The sequence below is a fragment of the Opisthorchis viverrini genome, assembly GCF_000715545.1.
Source record: "Opisthorchis viverrini unplaced genomic scaffold opera_v5_326, whole genome shotgun sequence".
In the NCBI taxonomy this organism is placed as follows: Eukaryota; Metazoa; Platyhelminthes; class Trematoda; order Opisthorchiida; family Opisthorchiidae; genus Opisthorchis; species Opisthorchis viverrini.
In genome coordinates this window covers 242,551-261,708 of record NW_008751982.1, presented here as the reverse complement: position 1 = coordinate 261,708, position 19,158 = coordinate 242,551, and the positions used below count along the sequence as shown (strand labels likewise).

The window sequence follows — 19,158 nt, the reverse complement described above, 5'->3', positions numbered from 1 at the left end:
GCCTGTGGGACACGGTTTGTAGCTGATAAAACGAACTGAAGTGATTTATCTGGTCGATCCCCTTGGTCTTCCTGGTATGGCACAAACCCAGGAAACGACATTCCAGTTGTTATAGCCAGCACCACCCTGAGGCTAAGTGGTGGCTGTCGGTTGGAGGTGCAAGCAGTGCGTGGAAGATTTTCTTCCTCTCTGAGCACAAAAGTGATACTCCCTGACTTGTGAGGAAAATCGGAAGCACATGAATTTCTTCCTATCACATTATGCTGAAAAGCCCAGAAGAACAAGAAGACAGGAAAGCATCAGTAGCGCGTACCTCTCTGATTCTGCGGACAGGTCGAACCCAGAACCTTCCGTAGAGTAGCCGAACACTACCATTCAGCGACTAATATCAGGTCACCCAAACCCTAGGGCCAATGGGTTAGATAGCAACTGCTCCCGGCGAGCGACCCAAAGAAGGCACAAAAGCTGAGATATTGTCCATCCAACAGAAGCAATAAATAGGAAAGGAACAGGTTGGAATCAGTGAACTTTCGTTCAAGAGCTTGACCCTGGAACTCCTAGCAACATCAAACAGTTTCCCACTGTCGTTCAGCTGTAAAACCCTTCCGGTGCCTAACTTCCATGCCACAAGAATGAGCCACGAGGGCTGAGATACTGCCAGGTCGCCCAAGCCTAGGCAAGGGAATTCGAGATTCGGAGGTCGTGTTAGAAACACGGGCCTTTCGGTCAGTAAATTCCGGCTCCAACCACTTGAGCCATCTCGCCCATCAAACCAAGGCTCAGGTAGATAAGTGTAGCAAGCGGTCAGAACTCGACTTGGGTCAGCTTTCAGAATTCGAAACCGAAAATGACCCTCAAGAATCGTTTAACAGCTGTGTTAAGCCACAAATCATTCCCACTACGGTAAATAATCTATAAAGGACTCGTACACGGTAAGCCGTGGATATGAGATCCATATAGCCTAGTTACCGATCAGAAGACCTGCGGTTCGAACCCAACCCAGGTCATCTCCACTGCCTCTGTCCGGGCTTGTGCAACCTGAGTATTTCAGCCTTTGTGCTTCCTTCGGATGGCATGACAGCTTTGCGCTTAAAAGGTTACAGTTGGACTATTCTTTTTACCTATTAAAGCCGTTAGTACAGCGCTACACAAATTTAACTGGGACGCGTGTACAAAGTACACTGCAGCTATGCGGAATTGACCACACTGTCATCCTGCAACAGTAAAGGTAACCCAGAATTGTCGCAAACCCTAGTCACAATGTTAAGATGATCTGGATATTTCTGCACATCATCCTTATCATCGACAGCATGACATCAGTGCTCAACATCGATGCTTCACTGCCGCACAATCATGATTTAATTGAAAGCCTTATTGTGAAGAAAATAATAAAGGTGGACGGAGAAGGGACTTAGAGCTAGCGTACCACAATCATTCCGAGGTGCCTACACCTCCAAAACACTCACTCAGGCAATCTGGATAGAAACTGACAAGAACGCCACCGGCATCGGTTGGCGGCCATATCTTGTAGTGTCCCCAACCAGGCGCAGTGGGGATCACGCGGTCCCCACCCTGGAAGGAGAGTAGCACCGACAGCACCCAAGCGTTTCGTGATCTCCTTCATACTCCTCTACCAAGTCAAGGGTTGGCCACCTCTCTGTTTACGCCACTCTGAGTTGGGCATGGAAAAGAGCACCCTATTCGGCAAATGATGGTTCGGCATACGCAACAAACGTCCCAACCAATGTAGCTTCTGGTGCTGGACACATTCATGAATGAAAGTACCCTTTGCGCAATCGAAAACGCGCTTTCTTATTGCCTCATTACGGATTCGCCGACACCAACCCATACGAGCGATGGTTCTGAGACAACGATTATCGAACACCTGAACAAGTCTCAGTTCCGCTGCTCGAATAGACCGACTCTCAAAGCCATACAACAAAGCCCACACAGCAGCTGGGTGCACACGTGTAGTAGTGGTATGTTTTAACAAAAGTTCGCCAAATTCGACGAACTTCATAGGCTATGGATGCTCACTCTCGAGTAGTTCTGCAGTGAAAAACGCCTAGTTCTGCATTTAGATTACAGAACACGATATCAAATGCAAAAATAAAAACCATAATTAGGCTATAACAATTCCGGTGCACAGCTGTCGTGCCATCCGAAGGAAGCACGAAGGCTGGGACACCGCCAGGTTGCCCTAGCCTAGACAGGTGCAGTCCATATATATATATATACGCAATTTGATTGCGAACGTTTCATCACCAAACGAGGTGACATCATCAGTGCGTTGTTAGGGAGTGTGGTGGAGCGTAGCGATGGTTTGGTGGTTGTGCCAGAGCCATATCACCAGAGCTCATATCACCGCGGCTCCTTTGGAGTGTGAGACTTCAAGCTGTTCAGCAGCAAATCAGCAAATGTAAAGATGAGGGTCGGACTTGAAGTATCAGTTCGCAGAAGTATATGCCGAATTGACACATCTGTCAACAGTTTATTCAGTTGGATCAAAGCGCCCAGGCTGCTTTTAATAGGACCATATCGCCAACATGGTCTGGCGTGACAACTCACAACTGGGAACAGTGGGGCGAGATGGCTCATTGTTTAAAGCGCGAATTTACCGACCGGAAGGTTAGTGGTTCGAACCCGACCTCTGCATCTCGAGCTCCCCTGTATAAGCTTGGGAAACCTGGCAGTATCTCAGCTCTCCTGTTTCTTCCGGGTGGTATGGCAGTTAGGCACCAAAAGGGTGCTGCAGCTGAACGATTATCTTCATTATCATTACTATTATTATTATTTTACCTTGAAAACGTTCCTGGCCATAATCAGTTAATACAGACAGTACTCGCTTAAGGAAACCATCAAAATCGAAAGTGGTGATGAAAGAAGAATCACTGACAAAAAGATAGTAGGTGGAACTGGAAAATTGTTTTAGCAGTTAAACGCAATCCAGCAAAGGGACTAAGATTTTGACGACCTTGTTCCATGTAAATTTAACGAAGCAAGACCCATGAATTGTTTCGATTCACTGAACCGAAAAAGGACTTTAAATCCGGAGGTTGGAAACTATCTCAAAGCTTGCCTTACAATGACGAGTGGATGAATGCAGATTACTTAGTGCACCTTTAAACCATGGATTAGTTCTAGTTGTGAGAGGGGATTTAGTTGTTCGGATCATGGTGCATGCCCTTTGCGTCACATTAGAGTGGTGGTTGAACATTGATGTTGCAATGATCCCGCAAGCTCCTCTTCGAAATTTAACCAGGAAAGGAGCAGACAAAGAGCAGCAAGTCCCTGTACTTCCAATAATCGTAGTCTAGGACACTCTGGGAATGAAGCTGTAAGGTTAGGCGTGCAAGTAGTGAGTTGTTCCTCCATGTGGCCAGCATGTCTATATTTGTAAAAGTGACCATGTTGCTATTCTCCAGAGGACGGGTTAGTAATGGTCAACCCTAAGAAATGCGCAATCCGATTGTCCGCCCATTGACCGCAACAGCCAGCGCATTATCCAATACGGTCGAAGTCACTTTAAAAATAAAGGGTTTTGGTGGCATCTGTTGTGCGACATAACATCAGATGTCAGAAAACTCCGTCTTATTCCCTGAGACCTGAAGCAGGTCCGGCCCCACAACCAAGTGTGTCAGTGGCTCCGGGCAGTTCACCAAGAAAACCCCCAACAAGCGATATCTCTCAGATTAGAGTATTAAGTCACAGATCACACACAAAGCCCCGGAGCAAAGCTCTAGTCTTCCCGCTGCCTTGTGGACTGGATTTTTGGGTCAAAGACTCAAGGTGCGACTTCCAACTCGTCCTGCTTCCCCGACTTCAGCACAAGGCAGGGATAGTGGCCGTTTACTCTGATTTATCAGTTTCAAGCGCGATGAAACTAGTGGTCTGGACGGCATCAACTAACACGTACACGACTCACTCGCCCGTATTTTGAAGAACGTCAGAGATAACTAACTAACTAACTAAGGACTCATTTTCGTTCAGCTGTAACACCCTTTGGGTGCCCTAACTGCCTTACCATCAGAAGCAAACACGAGGGCTGGGATACAGCCAGGTTGCCCAAGCCTAGGTAGGAGGACTTATTTTCAAGATCAGAGGTATCGGATACGAGACTAGTTGCATCACTGGTTCCATGATGGCACGCGTGGCCTGATTCAGGAGCAGCAATCGGAGGTTCAACGTGGTGGAAGCTTCATCGACCAAAGCTTCACGCTCCACTGACAGTTAAGACTATGTACAAATACGCGACCCACAAACATAGTCATCATCATCATCGACAGCATGACATCAGTGTTCAACACCGATGCTTCGCTGCCGTACGGTGTTTCTGGATTTCCAAATTGTGCAACTCTGCAGACCGGTTTGTTCTCCCAAACACGATTGACACCTAGGGCATAGTCGAGGATTGTGGATACAGAATATTCTTTGTAGTATTGTGAAAGTCTTCCCGCTGTAACATTCTTTCGGTCTCTAGGCGACACACATCATGCGAAGGAAACATGAAGTCTGCTACACTGCCTGGTTGCCAAAGCCTAGGTAAGAGCAGTCGAGATGACGGGCTTGGGTTCGGACCACAGACCATCCGGTCAGTAAGTTCGCACCGTAACCACTGAGATGTCTTGAGCGTTGGTAGTAGTGGAGGCCGACAGTGCTGGCGCTCGAAGACGTGTAAGAACTCTCAGAAAAGTGATGTGTGTAAAAAATATTCCATCGGTCCTAGCAATCGATGAAAGTGAGCAGTTTCCGACTTGGGATATGCAGACAATGCCGTCCTTGTCTTCGAAGAGCACAGGTATTTTAGGTGAACAGACCATATTCATCCCCCCCATTAGAATACAGTTTACATACGAATGGTGCAAAGTGACATAATGCCACTGAACGAGCTACCTGCAATCTAGCAAGAGATACTTGAAACAGCGGATAGTTTTACGCACTTCGAGAATCGAGTCGGTTTCGGCTGTAGTACGTCAAATGCGGTAGACGCATGAATCTACGAAACTCACATCGCGTCAGTAGTTTCCGACATCAGAGTGACGAACTGGGTATCAGGCTATCGTGTAAATTGTTTTTTGTACAAGTGACATCTGACATCACACTGGGAACTGATACGGAATCATCCATCCAAAATCCATTCATCTGATATTGAATCGACGCGTGCTGGTAGTGGTCATGCGGTGAATGTGGGATACCACAGGAATGAGGCATCGCAGCGACTCATAACCGGAAGATAAGTGCCTCCTCGTATGAAATGTTTGACACACATGATCAGAAGTACAGGGACTCAGGGAATTTAGAGTATTTGTAATCGCCCGAATGGTTTACCGAGACTAACGAGCATATGAACATTAAATTCTTGATTAATGCAAGAAGCAGCGACAGGCCATGGGAAGGTTAATGCCTTAGGACACAAGCGCCATCAGTTTTCCCTTAAAGCCGACGTGTAATCCGCCGCTCGATCGTCGTTCACATCATTGATACGGAACTGCCCGGTCGGTGAAGATACGGGTTGCTCCTAATCCCTACTTTGTAAAAATGCTTCTAGGTATAGAACTACTAGAATGTCGGCGATGGGGATTGTCGTGATATTGGTGAGTGAAGTTCATCCGCTCCTAGCGCTCCCAACTTACTCAATTAAATCGAGCGTCGCGGTTCATTGGTTCGCAATCAAACAGTTTATGTTGAGGAACACCACGCACCACAGAACAGTAGCATTACCTGCTTAAGAATTCGAACTACAATCTCAGAGTATCCACCGAACGACAGCGTTCATTTCTGTTGCTGACGTCGAAACTATGCTCATCCTCTTAACTAATGCACTGAACACCTCTAGATATCATCGCATATGCCGTCCACAACACAACTAAACGCCTAGGGACCCAGAATATATAGGACCTTTGCAGAATACTTATATCTTTTGTAAACACGGCCGACAAGTTGACGCGCACAATTCCAGGTGCAGTCCTGTCATTCTGCCACCAATCGATCAAATTCTTTTGCAGATTCCATTGCCGAGCTTTAGTTACCGTCGTTTGCTTGGTGGAGAAATCCCCCCGGAAGGTCAGAAGCCAGGTCACGCAGAACTAATGTGCAACAGTAGGGAACCAGCTATTCAATTATCATCCTGAGAAGCGTAGTGGGAGAGAGGTTACGAAATTTCATGGCTGAAGATTATTTTTAAGCACGTCATCATCATCATCATTTTAAGCACGTTCCTTTGAACGATCATATAACAGATAGTTAGCGCAGATAATCCCAGTGTCCAATATTTTAATAGCGACAACAAAGTGGTCTGCGGCGCTGGATAGTAGTTGTCGGCTGGACTTGATTTGCGGAGACTTAAGCAAAGTACTTGGTCATGTTACAAATGATCACTAAACTCTCCAGCCACGATGGGACGCTATCCAGAGAGTACGTCAGCAGCTGTGCGCAACAAAGACCCCATTCAGGTCACCAGTTCCAGTACTCCTTGAAGCACTTGAAATGGTGAGTATTCAGTATAACCAGTCGGATTGGGGTAGTGGGTGGGAGCATGTGCTAAGTCTACCTGAGTTCTAGGTAGCTCCGTAGTTAGAGCGCGAGCTCAGTGACCGAAAGATAAGTAATTCGTACCCAACCTAAGAAACTCGATTGACGCAGTCCAAGTTTGGCGAAACTAACAGTATCTCAGCTCTCGTGCTTACTTCGGGTGGTACGCACCTGGGCAGTAAAACGACGTTAGAGCTGAAAAATTATCATCCTGGCATCATCAAACGAAAAGCAGTTTTTCACCTCGAATCCCTGTTAATGAAAAATCTGCAGACTTTTTCCATGAAGTGACAAGTGAGAGGCGCCTGCCTTTACTTTTGACACCGTGCGATATCCGCAACTTGACGTGACCCTTCTTGCATTTGATTAGTAGGTCGACAGGACGTGTCATTTCACGGTTCCAGTGGTGAGCTTCCTGTCACTCTTTAGCAGAACTGCCCAGTTAGAACTCGTTCTTGTGCGTTGTTTGAGATTAGCAAAAGACACCACTAGATTGTTCCAACATAGTGGTCACATGAATTTACCTTATTAATCTTGGGAGATGCAGGCACCCTGACCTTCACCGCTTTTATTGCTGCTCCTCTTTACTGGGACGGTTTATAGCAGCAACGCACCACCAACGGTAAAGTAAGATCAAAGATACGACACCTGGTGTTTCAAACGTCGTTGTTTTTCGCAATAAGTCAAAAGAGGAGAAATATCGGCTGGAAGACTGCTATAACACGCGAAGAGGGCATCCGTTTACTTTGGGACGGATTGGAGGGGCCAGCACACCTGAACCTTCAGTACAACTAAGGATGAGAGTGACAAACTTGTGGTACATATAACCACTTGCTTCTAAGGAATGCTCCAAGAAATTTTCGGACAAACTCCCTTGAAGGGAGTTTGGGGCCCACATGCCAATTATGCAACGCTGCATAAAAAGCCTGGACTCAGCGGTTGTTGATACGCGGTGTGATCGAGGTGCAATGAAAGGAGAACCAAAAGGGTGACACGATCCTACAGAGTCCAGACCATGGGAGGAAGAACCAGCTTACAGGTAAATACCGAGTAAAAGTTCAGTTTCTTACACCTGCGAGCTAGAGCGATCAAATGGACTGGCGTCAACAGCAGAACCAGCTATTCACTTCGATACCATTCGCCTTAGTTGGAAAGTAATAGTATATGATTGCCAGCAATCTATGGTAGCCTGCATTGTCTATCGCATAATACGCAGTTACGGCTGATTCTATTACCTTTTGCACCTTAAGCAAAGACGAAGTGCGACTGGAACAAACACTTAAAAACACTGTTGCAGTGCATATAAGCTAAATTAGGTTCTACTTGTTGTTTAAATCCTACGGAGCCTTTCATGAATTACTCATAGGCCATGAAAATGAAGAATCGAAAAGTTGCGGTAATAGTGATATCCCGTAATTACATGCAAGCTTTGGGACGTTTCTGGAAATTACTGTCTAAAGGTCACAGGAGATATAAGTCTCTAATTCTAAGGAACATGAAGCTATGTGGACCCTAAAAACACTTACTGCATGATAATTAGAGGACCCCAATCCATTGAACGGCAACGACATTATCGCATCGCGGAGCACCGTCTAATTTTGAAAATGCCTCATTTCTGCTCATTCAGTTCAATACACTAAGTGTGAACAATGGAGTTGCGAACGGAAGACGAGAAGCCAATTCACTCACCCAAAAGCCCGTGGAATAGGATCGTCAGCCGTCAACTCTTGACTGTGATTCCTACGGCATCCTAAAAGAGCGAAGACTTTTGACCTAGCCTAAGATGCCAAGAAAAATGAAATTAAGCAAAATGGCACTTTTTCAAATATACATATGGAGAAATTCACGAGCATACTGAGTGCAATTTGTCATAATATGTTGCGCATCCCAGGAGGGAAGCTAAACGTGGAAATACATCTTTGTCTGGAGATGCGACCTGGATAAACGACTATATCAGAGAGAAAGAATGGAGTTAGAGGTACTCGTGTTCGCTAGTGTGGCGTTTTGTACCTTCCTTTACCCCCACTATACCCGCGCATCTGTACGATTTCTTGTAATACAAACGTGGCCACGTGCCTCCATTCTCTCCTCTGATTTCGATCGCACTTACAGCGATCATTCACGAGTCTTAAGTGCTAACTCTGGTGACACAACTTCTCAGACTACCTTCGAAATCTACTGTCTACGGGATCACGTGAAGGAATATGAAAACGCCGGTGGCTGTTTCAGTTATCTCCAACGGTAGTATAGATCAATAAAAAAATAGATGAAATGAGCAATAAGAAGCATGGTGAATTAATTCATCCATTAATAACGAAGCAGACCTTTCCGAATGAGAACGGCTGATAACTGATGGTTTTTTCATGAGATTACACAAGGTGTTTAGGCTCATCGGTTTGTAGTTGTTGGGATCACGCTGTTTGTTGTTTGTATGCGACCGTTTTCCAGCCTCAGGGAGGGAGTTCATCAGTAGGACAAATGTAGAGGAAAAATAGTGGATCACGAAGTTTCAGGGGCTATCGAGAGTGTTCTGAAGGCCTTTGGGTGGGTATACTGGGTCTAGGAGAGCACTTGCAAAATGACGGTCATTTTAACACATCACCTATGGGAGTCACTGATGGCTGAGGGATGTGGTGGAAGGATAAGAGGCTAAGTGTGCAGAAAGAAAAATGGGAGAATATTTGTAGTCCCGAACACCTCGGTAGTGTACAGTAAGGATATCGGGTAGCCTGAAGGCCCCAATAGTTGTAAAATATCACGAATTTTCAGAGAGGAAGCAACCGTTGATGTGGCTTAGAATATTATGACGACGCCCCTGGCGAGCCCTGAGATATTGTCACGGATTCACAAAATGATACACGGGATCGACGCATTCGCTCGAGTCTTCCAAACCGGGTTTGTGCTTCTCGTTTAGAGGCTTTTGTTCGCCTGAATTGCACAAGCGAACAAGGGGCATAGAACTACTAATTCAGTCGCCAGCGCGGGGAAGTAAGCTTGCCAGCGCGAGAACTTAACTGAAAAAGCGTCTATAATTGCTCTGAACTGGGTACTAGATGCAGCGTCAAAAGCCGTCGGAGGGAGGTTATCATACGCAGCAACTCCCTGAAATGACAATAATGTTTGCTTAATCACGATGTGCGCTCTGACCTTCAAAATCTTCTAACAGTAGCCCACCGTGTGTTAGTCAGTTCAACGGTGAAAAACCTGCTGGCGAAGCCTTGTTTAAACAGGGTTTAGGTAAGTGTTGGGTCTCCACGTGGCGAAGAGTCTCCAGGGGCTTTTCATAATCCACGAATTTAAGGCCGGCAGCCATTTTTAGCAACTGGTTAAACACGTTCAAAGAGCGTTAAGCCCATCTTGCGTCCGTAGTATACAATTTGGTTTGCATTCTCAGGGAATGGTCTGACGTCTACCCCCATGGAACCACCGTTAGTCTATACAAGTATTACGGTGGTTATTCGCCGAATCATCTGTAGAATAGCCAATGTCTTTTGATCCGACTTTATAATGTTAACTATAAATGAAACGTTTGAAGAGAGTTAGATACTCAACTTCCTTCTGTATATATTCTCATGATATCTTCTGGTTCATCTTTACAATCGCCGAGTTCCTTGCGAATGAAGAGCGGACGAACTTTTCATCACTCAAGGAAAGGTGCCAGTCCAACGGCCAATGCTCTGCAGCCTATACATCCGTTTGGAGGATACTGAGACCCGAGCTTCAGGATTCCAAGTCGCCCTTGACTTGGACTTGAACTTGAAAGAACGTCCAAAAGGCCTCTGATGTGGATCAGGTACAGATTCGGTCCCAAAACAGAGCCCTGAAAATTTCCAAGGGAGGTCGGCAACGATGAAGATTAGGTCGAGCTCCATTTCAATCAAGACGTTCCACACGACAGAAACGCCTTTATCCAGCGTAAAATTTTTCCTTTTACCTCTTTAAACTCGAGTTTTTGGGGCAGCGCGATATGTGGGACTAGATCGAAGAACTTTGAGAATTCGAAAAATATGGCATTCGTTATCGGTCTTTCGTCCATAGCTTTGATTGAGCTGTCCATGCATACCAGCGTGCTTACTGCGCAGGAACGGTTTGGGAGCACTTCTTGTTGCATTGAAGATGTCAGGTTTTTAGTAATGAGGTGATTTTAGATGGCATGTTCAGATTGCGTTCCATTACACTGATTGGTACCCTAGCGAGACTAATAGGCCTGTAGTTGCCGGGCGATATTCAATCACCGGTCCATCAGATTGGCGTATCAGTCGCCTCCTTCCAAACGAGAAGAAGGTTACCGTCTTTGAGCGACTAAGAAACCATCACCTGGAGGACAGATCACAGGGCCGCAAATTGTTCTGTCTAGACTTTTAATATCTATATTTGGCCGCTTGTGCGTTTTCCCTGTCTTTCCTTCTAGGAGAAGGCTGAAACTCTCCCAATGTTTTGGGTGGCAGAGGGGCTTATGTGACAGAGCCCTAGGTAGGCCAATTACAAGCTATCTCATGGTCTGGGACCTTAGATTGCGATTTTGTACAAGGAGATAACCACGGTTTTTGTGTAAATGCTGACTGCCCGAAACGTGGGTGATGTTGAGGTGGCAGGCTTCTAAAATCTCCGTTTTTAAAGTTGCAGATCCCTAAAAGTATGACTAAATGCTGTTATCAGTTCAGTGAATGAAGGCAGGGTTTGGCTGAAACGTGGTTACTTCAAAAGATGGCAAGCTTCGTTGAACAATAATCATGAGTAGGCCTTACGTAACACAGGATCCCTCCATGAAAGCAGAAGCCATTTTCTTCAACCTAGCCGTAGGTGATTTGTGACGTCAGGTTCCTTCAGGAAAACAGTGACAGAAATCCTGTTTCAAATTCTGAGTTGTCAGCTGGGGCAGACTCCAGTTGTGATTAAAGTGTGTTGACAATATTCAGCGCACTGCGTCCTCAAGGACGTAATTAAAATTAGGAAGGAAGTTTGTTGACTGAGGCCTTGGAAGTTAATACCACCATACGCAGGGTGGTGGCAAGGTTAGAGTGGTCAAATGTTTATAACGGGAACGGGTTCCCGGATGTGAATGAGAGGTTGCAGTGTGGTCGATGAAAAACTGAGAATTACTCCTTTATTTCAAGAGGAAATTAAGAATTCTGAATGCAAAAATTGTAAAGGTATGTGTCGCCCAGAAAGTAAGTTTGTGCCACGTGCATTAGCGCAAGTGAGGGGCCTCGGCGGAATGTCTTGTAGCACTGGAACACTATTGCATTTTCCTTAATATTCAAAAATTAGGAAGACTTAAGGCACGTTTTAGGTGACATGGCGTGAGAGACAGGCTGTACCGGCTTGGTAACTCCTTCTTTGACGTTGGTAAAATTCCCTCCGACGGGTGCCCTTTTTTGGTATAATTTGTAGCAACTAACGAAGGACTAGTCTTCTTGGGAGTAATTGAGGAAACTGTAGGTGAGTGTGCAATTAAGTGAGAATGAAGAACACGGAGGAGAAGAGTGTCGTTTGTGCTCGCAGTGGGGCAGTTTTATTCACACGGTAGCGGAGATTGGAGAGGGGCTATGAAGGCAAGAGTGGTCCGTGGACAAATATTTGGTACAGGTTGGGACGGAATCAGTGATACCGATGTCTATTCTTAGCAGATTTGTTGCATGCTATCAGGGATGATCATAATGGCACAGCCAGAATAAAAACTGATGGGATTTGTGGGTACCAAGGATTGAGCGGGAATGGAGTATTCAAACGAAACTTTGCATTATCCGACGGTGGTGCCGTCGCGCTCAAACTGTCGCCATCTAGGTACTGTGGAGATCAACGACAGAGAACAGAGTTATGTTGCTCCATTTTCGGGAACATACTGAGCCAGAGCAAGATCAGATAATCACAATTTAAAAACAGCGGGCAACGGTGCAACGGATGGGAGGCTAAAAGTAGCCGTCCTGTCCGGCACGTGATAAAAGTGCAAGTTGCGGAAAATTGGAACCTGGAATAGTGTTAGAGTAATCCGGCCGGATAATTTGAACTAAAACTAGAAGCAGTTTCTAGGGCGCCGCTGGTTGTTTGCACACCCAATTTGTTTTCGCCGAAACTATAGGGTTTTCGAAGTTGTGACTTTAACGGGGAGTTAAACCAATCTGGTTGCAACTTCCGGTGACATGTTGCTCGTAGCATTTGCTTTAAGTAAGCAAAATTTCAAGATCAAGGACCTTCACCGTTTCACATCTTCTTACCGGTTTACGCGACGTAAAACTTGAAATTGCACCGTAACATATTTTGGCGTTCTTCCGTGTTCTTTAGAAATAAAAAACATCTAAAGAATATCCATTGCAAATTTCACCCCAGAAAACCGGTTGTTGGCGTTCGTTTGCTTTACGATCCCTGGATTTACCAAATGCGATTATAATCGCAAAATATATTTTGTTTCGCAAAACTGGTCACAACACCTTTCCCCTTGGATTTCGACTTCCATTAAGTACAGCGTTGTTAGACAACAGCGTGAACTGTGCACTGGCGACGCGAGGGCCATCTCTGTTGATGATCCCCCTTGACAGATATGCATAACTATCCTGTAGATAATACGGCGTCACGAGATATCTGAAGGTGTCATTCCTATTATGAATATGACGCACTGTATGTGGTGACCGCTATAAAGCTGTCGCACGATAACGATAGCCGTCTTCGCTCACCTCGACTAATAATCGTAACTGCTGGATCAGTGTTTATATGCGACGCTGATTATGGAGCCGCTCCTATGCACGGCAGCCTAGTACAATGACAAAATCCGGTCCCTTATACCCATTGCTCTACGCGTCGTCACCCATCTCAAATACTTATCGTAAATGCTAGGCACGCGTCTATGTGCGACGCTGATTATGAGACCTCACTTAGGCACAGCTACATAATTCAATGACCAGGGGCGGTATCCCATGCCCATAACCATGCGCGATACCGCTTTTCTTTGTTACCTATAGTTAATTCCGGGCCATCGCCCATGCGGGCCGGTAAAATAAGGCCTCAACTATACGCAGGGCCCTAATTTAACTGCCAAAGATGGCCCGTCATACTCACAACTGTACGCGCTATCGCCTAATTTGGCTACTTTTTGAAACTGCTAGGCCAGTACCTATTTGAGACTGATTATTAGGCCTCAACTATACGCAGGGCCCTAATTTAACTGCCAAAGATGGCCCGTCATACTCACAACTGTACGCGCTATCGCCTAATTTGGCTACTTTTTGAAACTGCTAGGCCAGTACCTATTTGAGACTGATTATTAGGCCTCAACTATACGCAGGGCCCTAATTTAACTGCCAAAGATGGCCCGTCATACTCACAACTGTACGCGCTATCGCCTAATTTGGCTACTTTTTGAAACTGCTAGGCCAGTACCTATTTGAGACTGATTATTAGGCCTCAACTATACGCAGGGCCCTAATTTAACTGCCAAAGATGGCCCGTCATACTCACAACTGTGCGCGCTCTCGTTTGTGTCTGCTACCTATATCATCATATCGGATGCCATGTTTTTCGACTTCTCAAAAGCATTTAATAGAATCCCACACGCCCGCTGCCCCAAGAACCCGAGTCTTACGGCATTCAAGGAAAAATCCTCCGCTGGATCAAGTCGTTCCTATCAGACAGATCATTACGAGTGACAATAGGCTCAACCTACTCTTTTCCAGCGCCGGTCTGCATTGGAGTTCCTCAAGGCTCCGTCTTGGGATTCTGAATGCAAAAATTGTAAAGGTATGTGTCGCCCAGAAAGTAAGTTTGTGCCACGTGCATTAGCGCAAGTGAGGGGCCTCGGCGGAATGTCTTGTAGCACTGGAACACTATTGCATTTTCCTTAATATTCAAAAATTAGGAAGACTTAAGGCACGTTTTAGGTGACATGGCGTGAGAGACAGGCTGTACCGGCTTGGTAACTCCTTCTTTGACGTTGGTAAAATTCCCTCCGACGGGTGCCCTTTTTTGGTATAATTTGTAGCAACTAACGAAGGACTAGTCTTCTTGGGAGTAATTGAGGAAACTGTAGGTGAGTGTGCAATTAAGTGAGAATGAAGAACACGGAGGAGAAGAGTGTCGTTTGTGCTCGCAGTGGGGCAGTTTTATTCACACGGTAGCGGAGATTGGAGAGGGGCTATGAAGGAAGAGTGGTCCGTGGACAAATATTTGGTACAGGTTGGGACGGAATCAGTGATACCGATGTCTATTCTTAGCAGATTTGTTGCATGCTATCAGGGATGATCACAATGGCGCAGCCAGAATAAAAACTGATGGGATTTGTGGGTACCAAGGATTGAGCGGGAATGGAGTATTCAAACGAAACTTTGCATTATCCGACGGTGGTGCCGTCGCGCTCAAACTGTCGCCATCTAGGTACTGTGGAGATCAACGACAGAGAACAGAGTTATGTTGCTCCATTTTCGGGAACATACTGAGCCAGAGCAAGATCAGATAATCACAATTTAAAAACAGCGGGCAACGGTGCAACGGATGGGAGGCTAAAAGTAGCCGTCCTGTCCGGCACGTGATAAAAGTGCAAGTTGCGGAAAATTGGAACCTGGAATAGTGTTAGAGTAATCCGGCCGGATAATTTGAACTAAAACTAGAAGCAGTTTCTAGGGCGCCGCTGGTTGTTTGCACACCCAATTTGTTTTCGCCGAAACTATAGGGTTTTCGAAGTTGTGACTTTAACGGGGAGTTAAACCAATCTGGTTGCAACTTCCGGTGACATGTTGCTCGTAGCATTTGCTTTAAGTAAGCAAAATTTCAAGATCAAGGACCTTCACCGTTTCACATCTTCTTACCGGTTTACGCGACGTAAAACTTGAAATTGCACCGTAACATATTTTGGCGTTCTTCCGTGTTCTTTAGAAATAAAAAACATCTAAAGAATATCCATTGCAAATTTCACCCCAGAAAACCGGTTGTTGGCGTTCGTTTGCTTTACGATCCCTGGATTTACCAAATGCGATTATAATCGCAAAATATATTTTGTTTCGCAAAACTGGTCACAACACCTTTCCCCTTGGATTTCGACTTCCATTAAGTACAGCGTTGTTAGACAACAGCGTGAACTGTGCACTGGCGACGCGAGGGCCATCTCTGTTGATGATCCCCCTTGACAGATATGCATAACTATCCTGTAGATAATACGGCGTCACGAGATATCTGAAGGTGTCATTCCTATTATGAATATGACGCACTGTATGTGGTGACCGCTATAAAGCTGTCGCACGATAACGATAGCCGTCTTCGCTCACCTCGACTAATAATCGTAACTGCTGGATCAGTGTTTATATGCGACGCTGATTATGGAGCCGCTCCTATGCACGGCAGCCTAGTACAATGACAAAATCCGGTCCCTTATACCCATTGCTCTACGCGTCGTCACCCATCTCAAATACTTATCGTAAATGCTAGGCACGCGTCTATGTGCGACGCTGATTATGAGACCTCACTTAGGCACAGCTACATAATTCAATGACCAGGGGCGGTATCCCATGCCCATAACCATGCGCGATACCGCTTTTCTTTGTTACCTATAGTTAATTCCGGGCCATCGCCCATGCGGGCCGGTAAAATAAGGCCTCAACTATACGTGATAGCCTAATCTGATGGCCTGCCATACCCATTGTTGTACTCGATGTCGCCTAACCTGGCTACTTATCGTATTTGCTAGTTCCGTGCCCGTGATTAACCGGTAACTTATTCCAACCTCATCTGTCGTACTCGTAACTGTATCCGTTATCGCTTATCTATGCTACGTATGATGAAGAACGGGCCGGTATTCATGCGATCTGATGAATACGAGGCCAAACTATGCACACATACCTAACCTAATGGCGAGCGACAGACCTCATACTCACAACTGTACGCGCTATCGCCTAATTTGGCTACTTTTTGAAACTGCTAGGCCAGTACCTATTTGAGACTGATTATTAGGCCTCAACTATACGCAGGGCCCTAATTTAACTGCCAAAGATGGCCCGTCATACTCACAACTGTGCGCGCTCTCGTTTGTGTCTGCTACCTATATCATCATATCGGATGCCATGTTTTTCGACTTCTCAAAAGCATTTAATAGAATCCCACACGCCCGCTGCCCCAAGAACCCGAGTCTTACGGCATTCAAGGAAAAATCCTCCGCTGGATCAAGTCGTTCCTATCAGACAGATCATTACGAGTGACAATAGGCTCAACCTACTCTTTTCCAGCGCCGGTCTGCATTGGAGTTCCTCAAGGCTCCGTCTTGGGACAATGCCAGTGTCCTACAAATGGATGTAGACGCTGCCAGGTAGTGGTCGTTGGGACTGGCACTTCCTCTGAATGATGAAAAGTGCGTCCTTATGTCGTTTGGAAGGGATTCAGCGAATGCCTTTGTTATGCATGATCAAAAGGGGCCAGAACACATCATGAGGATAGATGCCAAAAATGATTTTGGCATCTGCGTCTCCTCAAACTTGTACTTCTCACTGTAGCGTGAGAAATCCGCCCAAAAGGCATTCGCCATTTTACGGATGATCCAACTCACCTTCTCTCGTATTACTCGCATGGACTTCCAAATACTCTATGGGGCCTACGTCGAAACGCTCTTGGTGTACGCCAACAAAGTTGTCTATTCAGGACGCACGAAAGACGTCAACCTCATTGAGCGTGTCCAGCGGGCGGCTACGAGAATGGTTGCCGGCCTCAAATCCGTGAACTACGAAACGCGTCTCGCGATGCCTGATCCCTTTCCCCTGGAGTACCGTCGCCTCCGAGGGGACCTAATTCTTACTTATGCCCTGTTTGAACAAAGCTTGGCAAACAGGTTTTTCACCGTTGACCCAACAAATGCACGGCGGGCGCATAGCATGAAAATTTTCATGCTCAGAGCGCACACATTCATTAGACAAAAATTTTTCTCATTTCGGGTGGTAGCTGCGTGGAATGACCTTCCTCCGACGGTTGACCACGCTTCTTCTAGAACCCAGTTTAAAGCATTGTTAGACATTTATTTATGCGAATCCTTGCGCTAGCAAGCATACTGCTCGACGCTGAAAACATAAAGAGCAGTGCTACACCCTATTTCTCACTTGTGCCTTTCAGGTGAACGACAGCCACTGAGCGAAGGAAACAAACCCGACCCGGGAAACTCGGGCAAATGCATCGACCCTGGGCGCGAAACCAAAAGTTCAAGGTCAGGTGTTGTAGATTTTTTATTGTAGCCCATCCATAGGTCTTTAACCAGTTTTTTATACTGTTTTTTCACGGTGCTATTTTTCACGGTGCCAAACAGGCTTTCTTTTCTCCAGTGGGCCTAATCAGTGCTAGCCCCAGTTTGTAGAGCGTGCCTAGTCCTCATCTATACAGTCGTTCCGTCCAACGTTCCACCACTGTTCCACGCTTCCACAGTCCTATCTGAACTACCAGCCCACATGGGTATCTGAGACTGACTGTGACCCTATTAATGCAATCCATATTTCTCCGACTACCCTGGAACTCAACTGTATTCCACCAATTCAATCATTCCTCAACCTACTCCAAAGTTTCTCATTATGACATCACTCCCGTCTTCCTCAAAGCGGTCGCTTGACCTCGAATCCTTATCAGCTATCTTCCCGGCATTTTCGAAGAAGCGGTTTAGATCCAGAAGATTCAGCTCCCAACCCCCTCACCTCTCGAAGCCGGCAAAGACACTATCCCAGGCAACCTCAGATTGTTCAGTTGTTCTAACTGACATATCCTTGCCTCTTCAAACCGGCAACACTCTCTCACCGTTGCCAGTAGGTTCTGAAGTCCTGAATGACCTAAAAAAATCTCAAAACACGTGTGCGCCAAAGGGAGAGCGAAATGCCCTCCCTCCGAACCATACAATCGATTGCATGCCACCTGAATCCTGACGCAACATGCAATCAAACAAACCTAGAAACAGCGTCACTTCTTATTGACACGATTGCTGCTGAGATTAGTCAACGCATCGAACGCCGGCGTGAAGTATTATTATTCAATGCAGCCGATCGAATCCCACTTGAGCATGTTAAAACTGTCATCCTAAATGCATGTGGCATGCAGGACACCGTATGCAAGGCTTAAAGGCTCCGGAAGTCTAAACCATCCATGTGCTGCCCGATACTAATGCAATTCCGGGATGAAAAAGTTGCCGCGCGTCTGCTAACATCCCGGACTCTTCTTTCATCTACCAAAAATTCCATACCTTAAAACTTAAAGCTGCTCGTACAAGAATGATAAGACAGCTTAACAAAAAGTCACCTGAACCTGTTGCCCCGTCACCCACCAGTACTTGCGCTGACGAGTGCCACAATTCCACGCAAAGCTGTCTGTTGGACACAGGCCCTGTACCCCACGCTCAAGACCATGGGCTCTCCACTCCTATCTCTTGGCATCCACAAATGTTATCTCTGACCTCCACCATGCCAACGAGTTCGACCGCTGGTTTAAGAGATACGGTAACTAATCAGCCCACACATGAGGCTATGGTGGAGAATGATAGCACAGGTTCTCACTCTAGACCTCCTGACCAAACGACACTTCGTGTCTCCCCGCCAAAGCGCTTCCTTGGACTCAAGCACCTGCTGTCCAAGCCTCGCACCGTAAGCCCTTCTCCTGTACCAACTCCCCGAGCTCCTGCTC

General features: G+C 46.1%; 1 protein-coding gene across 1 annotated transcript in view; it reads right to left on the bottom strand.

The window, feature by feature from the left end:
- Positions 1-8,115, bottom strand: part of T265_15021 (hypothetical protein) — a gene marked incomplete at both ends in the record, with an annotated part of 34,699 nt that extends 26,584 nt beyond the window's left edge. The window contains one exon of the mRNA XM_009176254.1: positions 8,058-8,115. Coding sequence (XP_009174518.1) covers positions 8,058-8,102 — 45 coding nt within the window. The remainder of the gene's footprint in view (positions 1-8,057) is intronic.
- Positions 8,116-19,158: the final 11,043 nt, after the last annotated feature.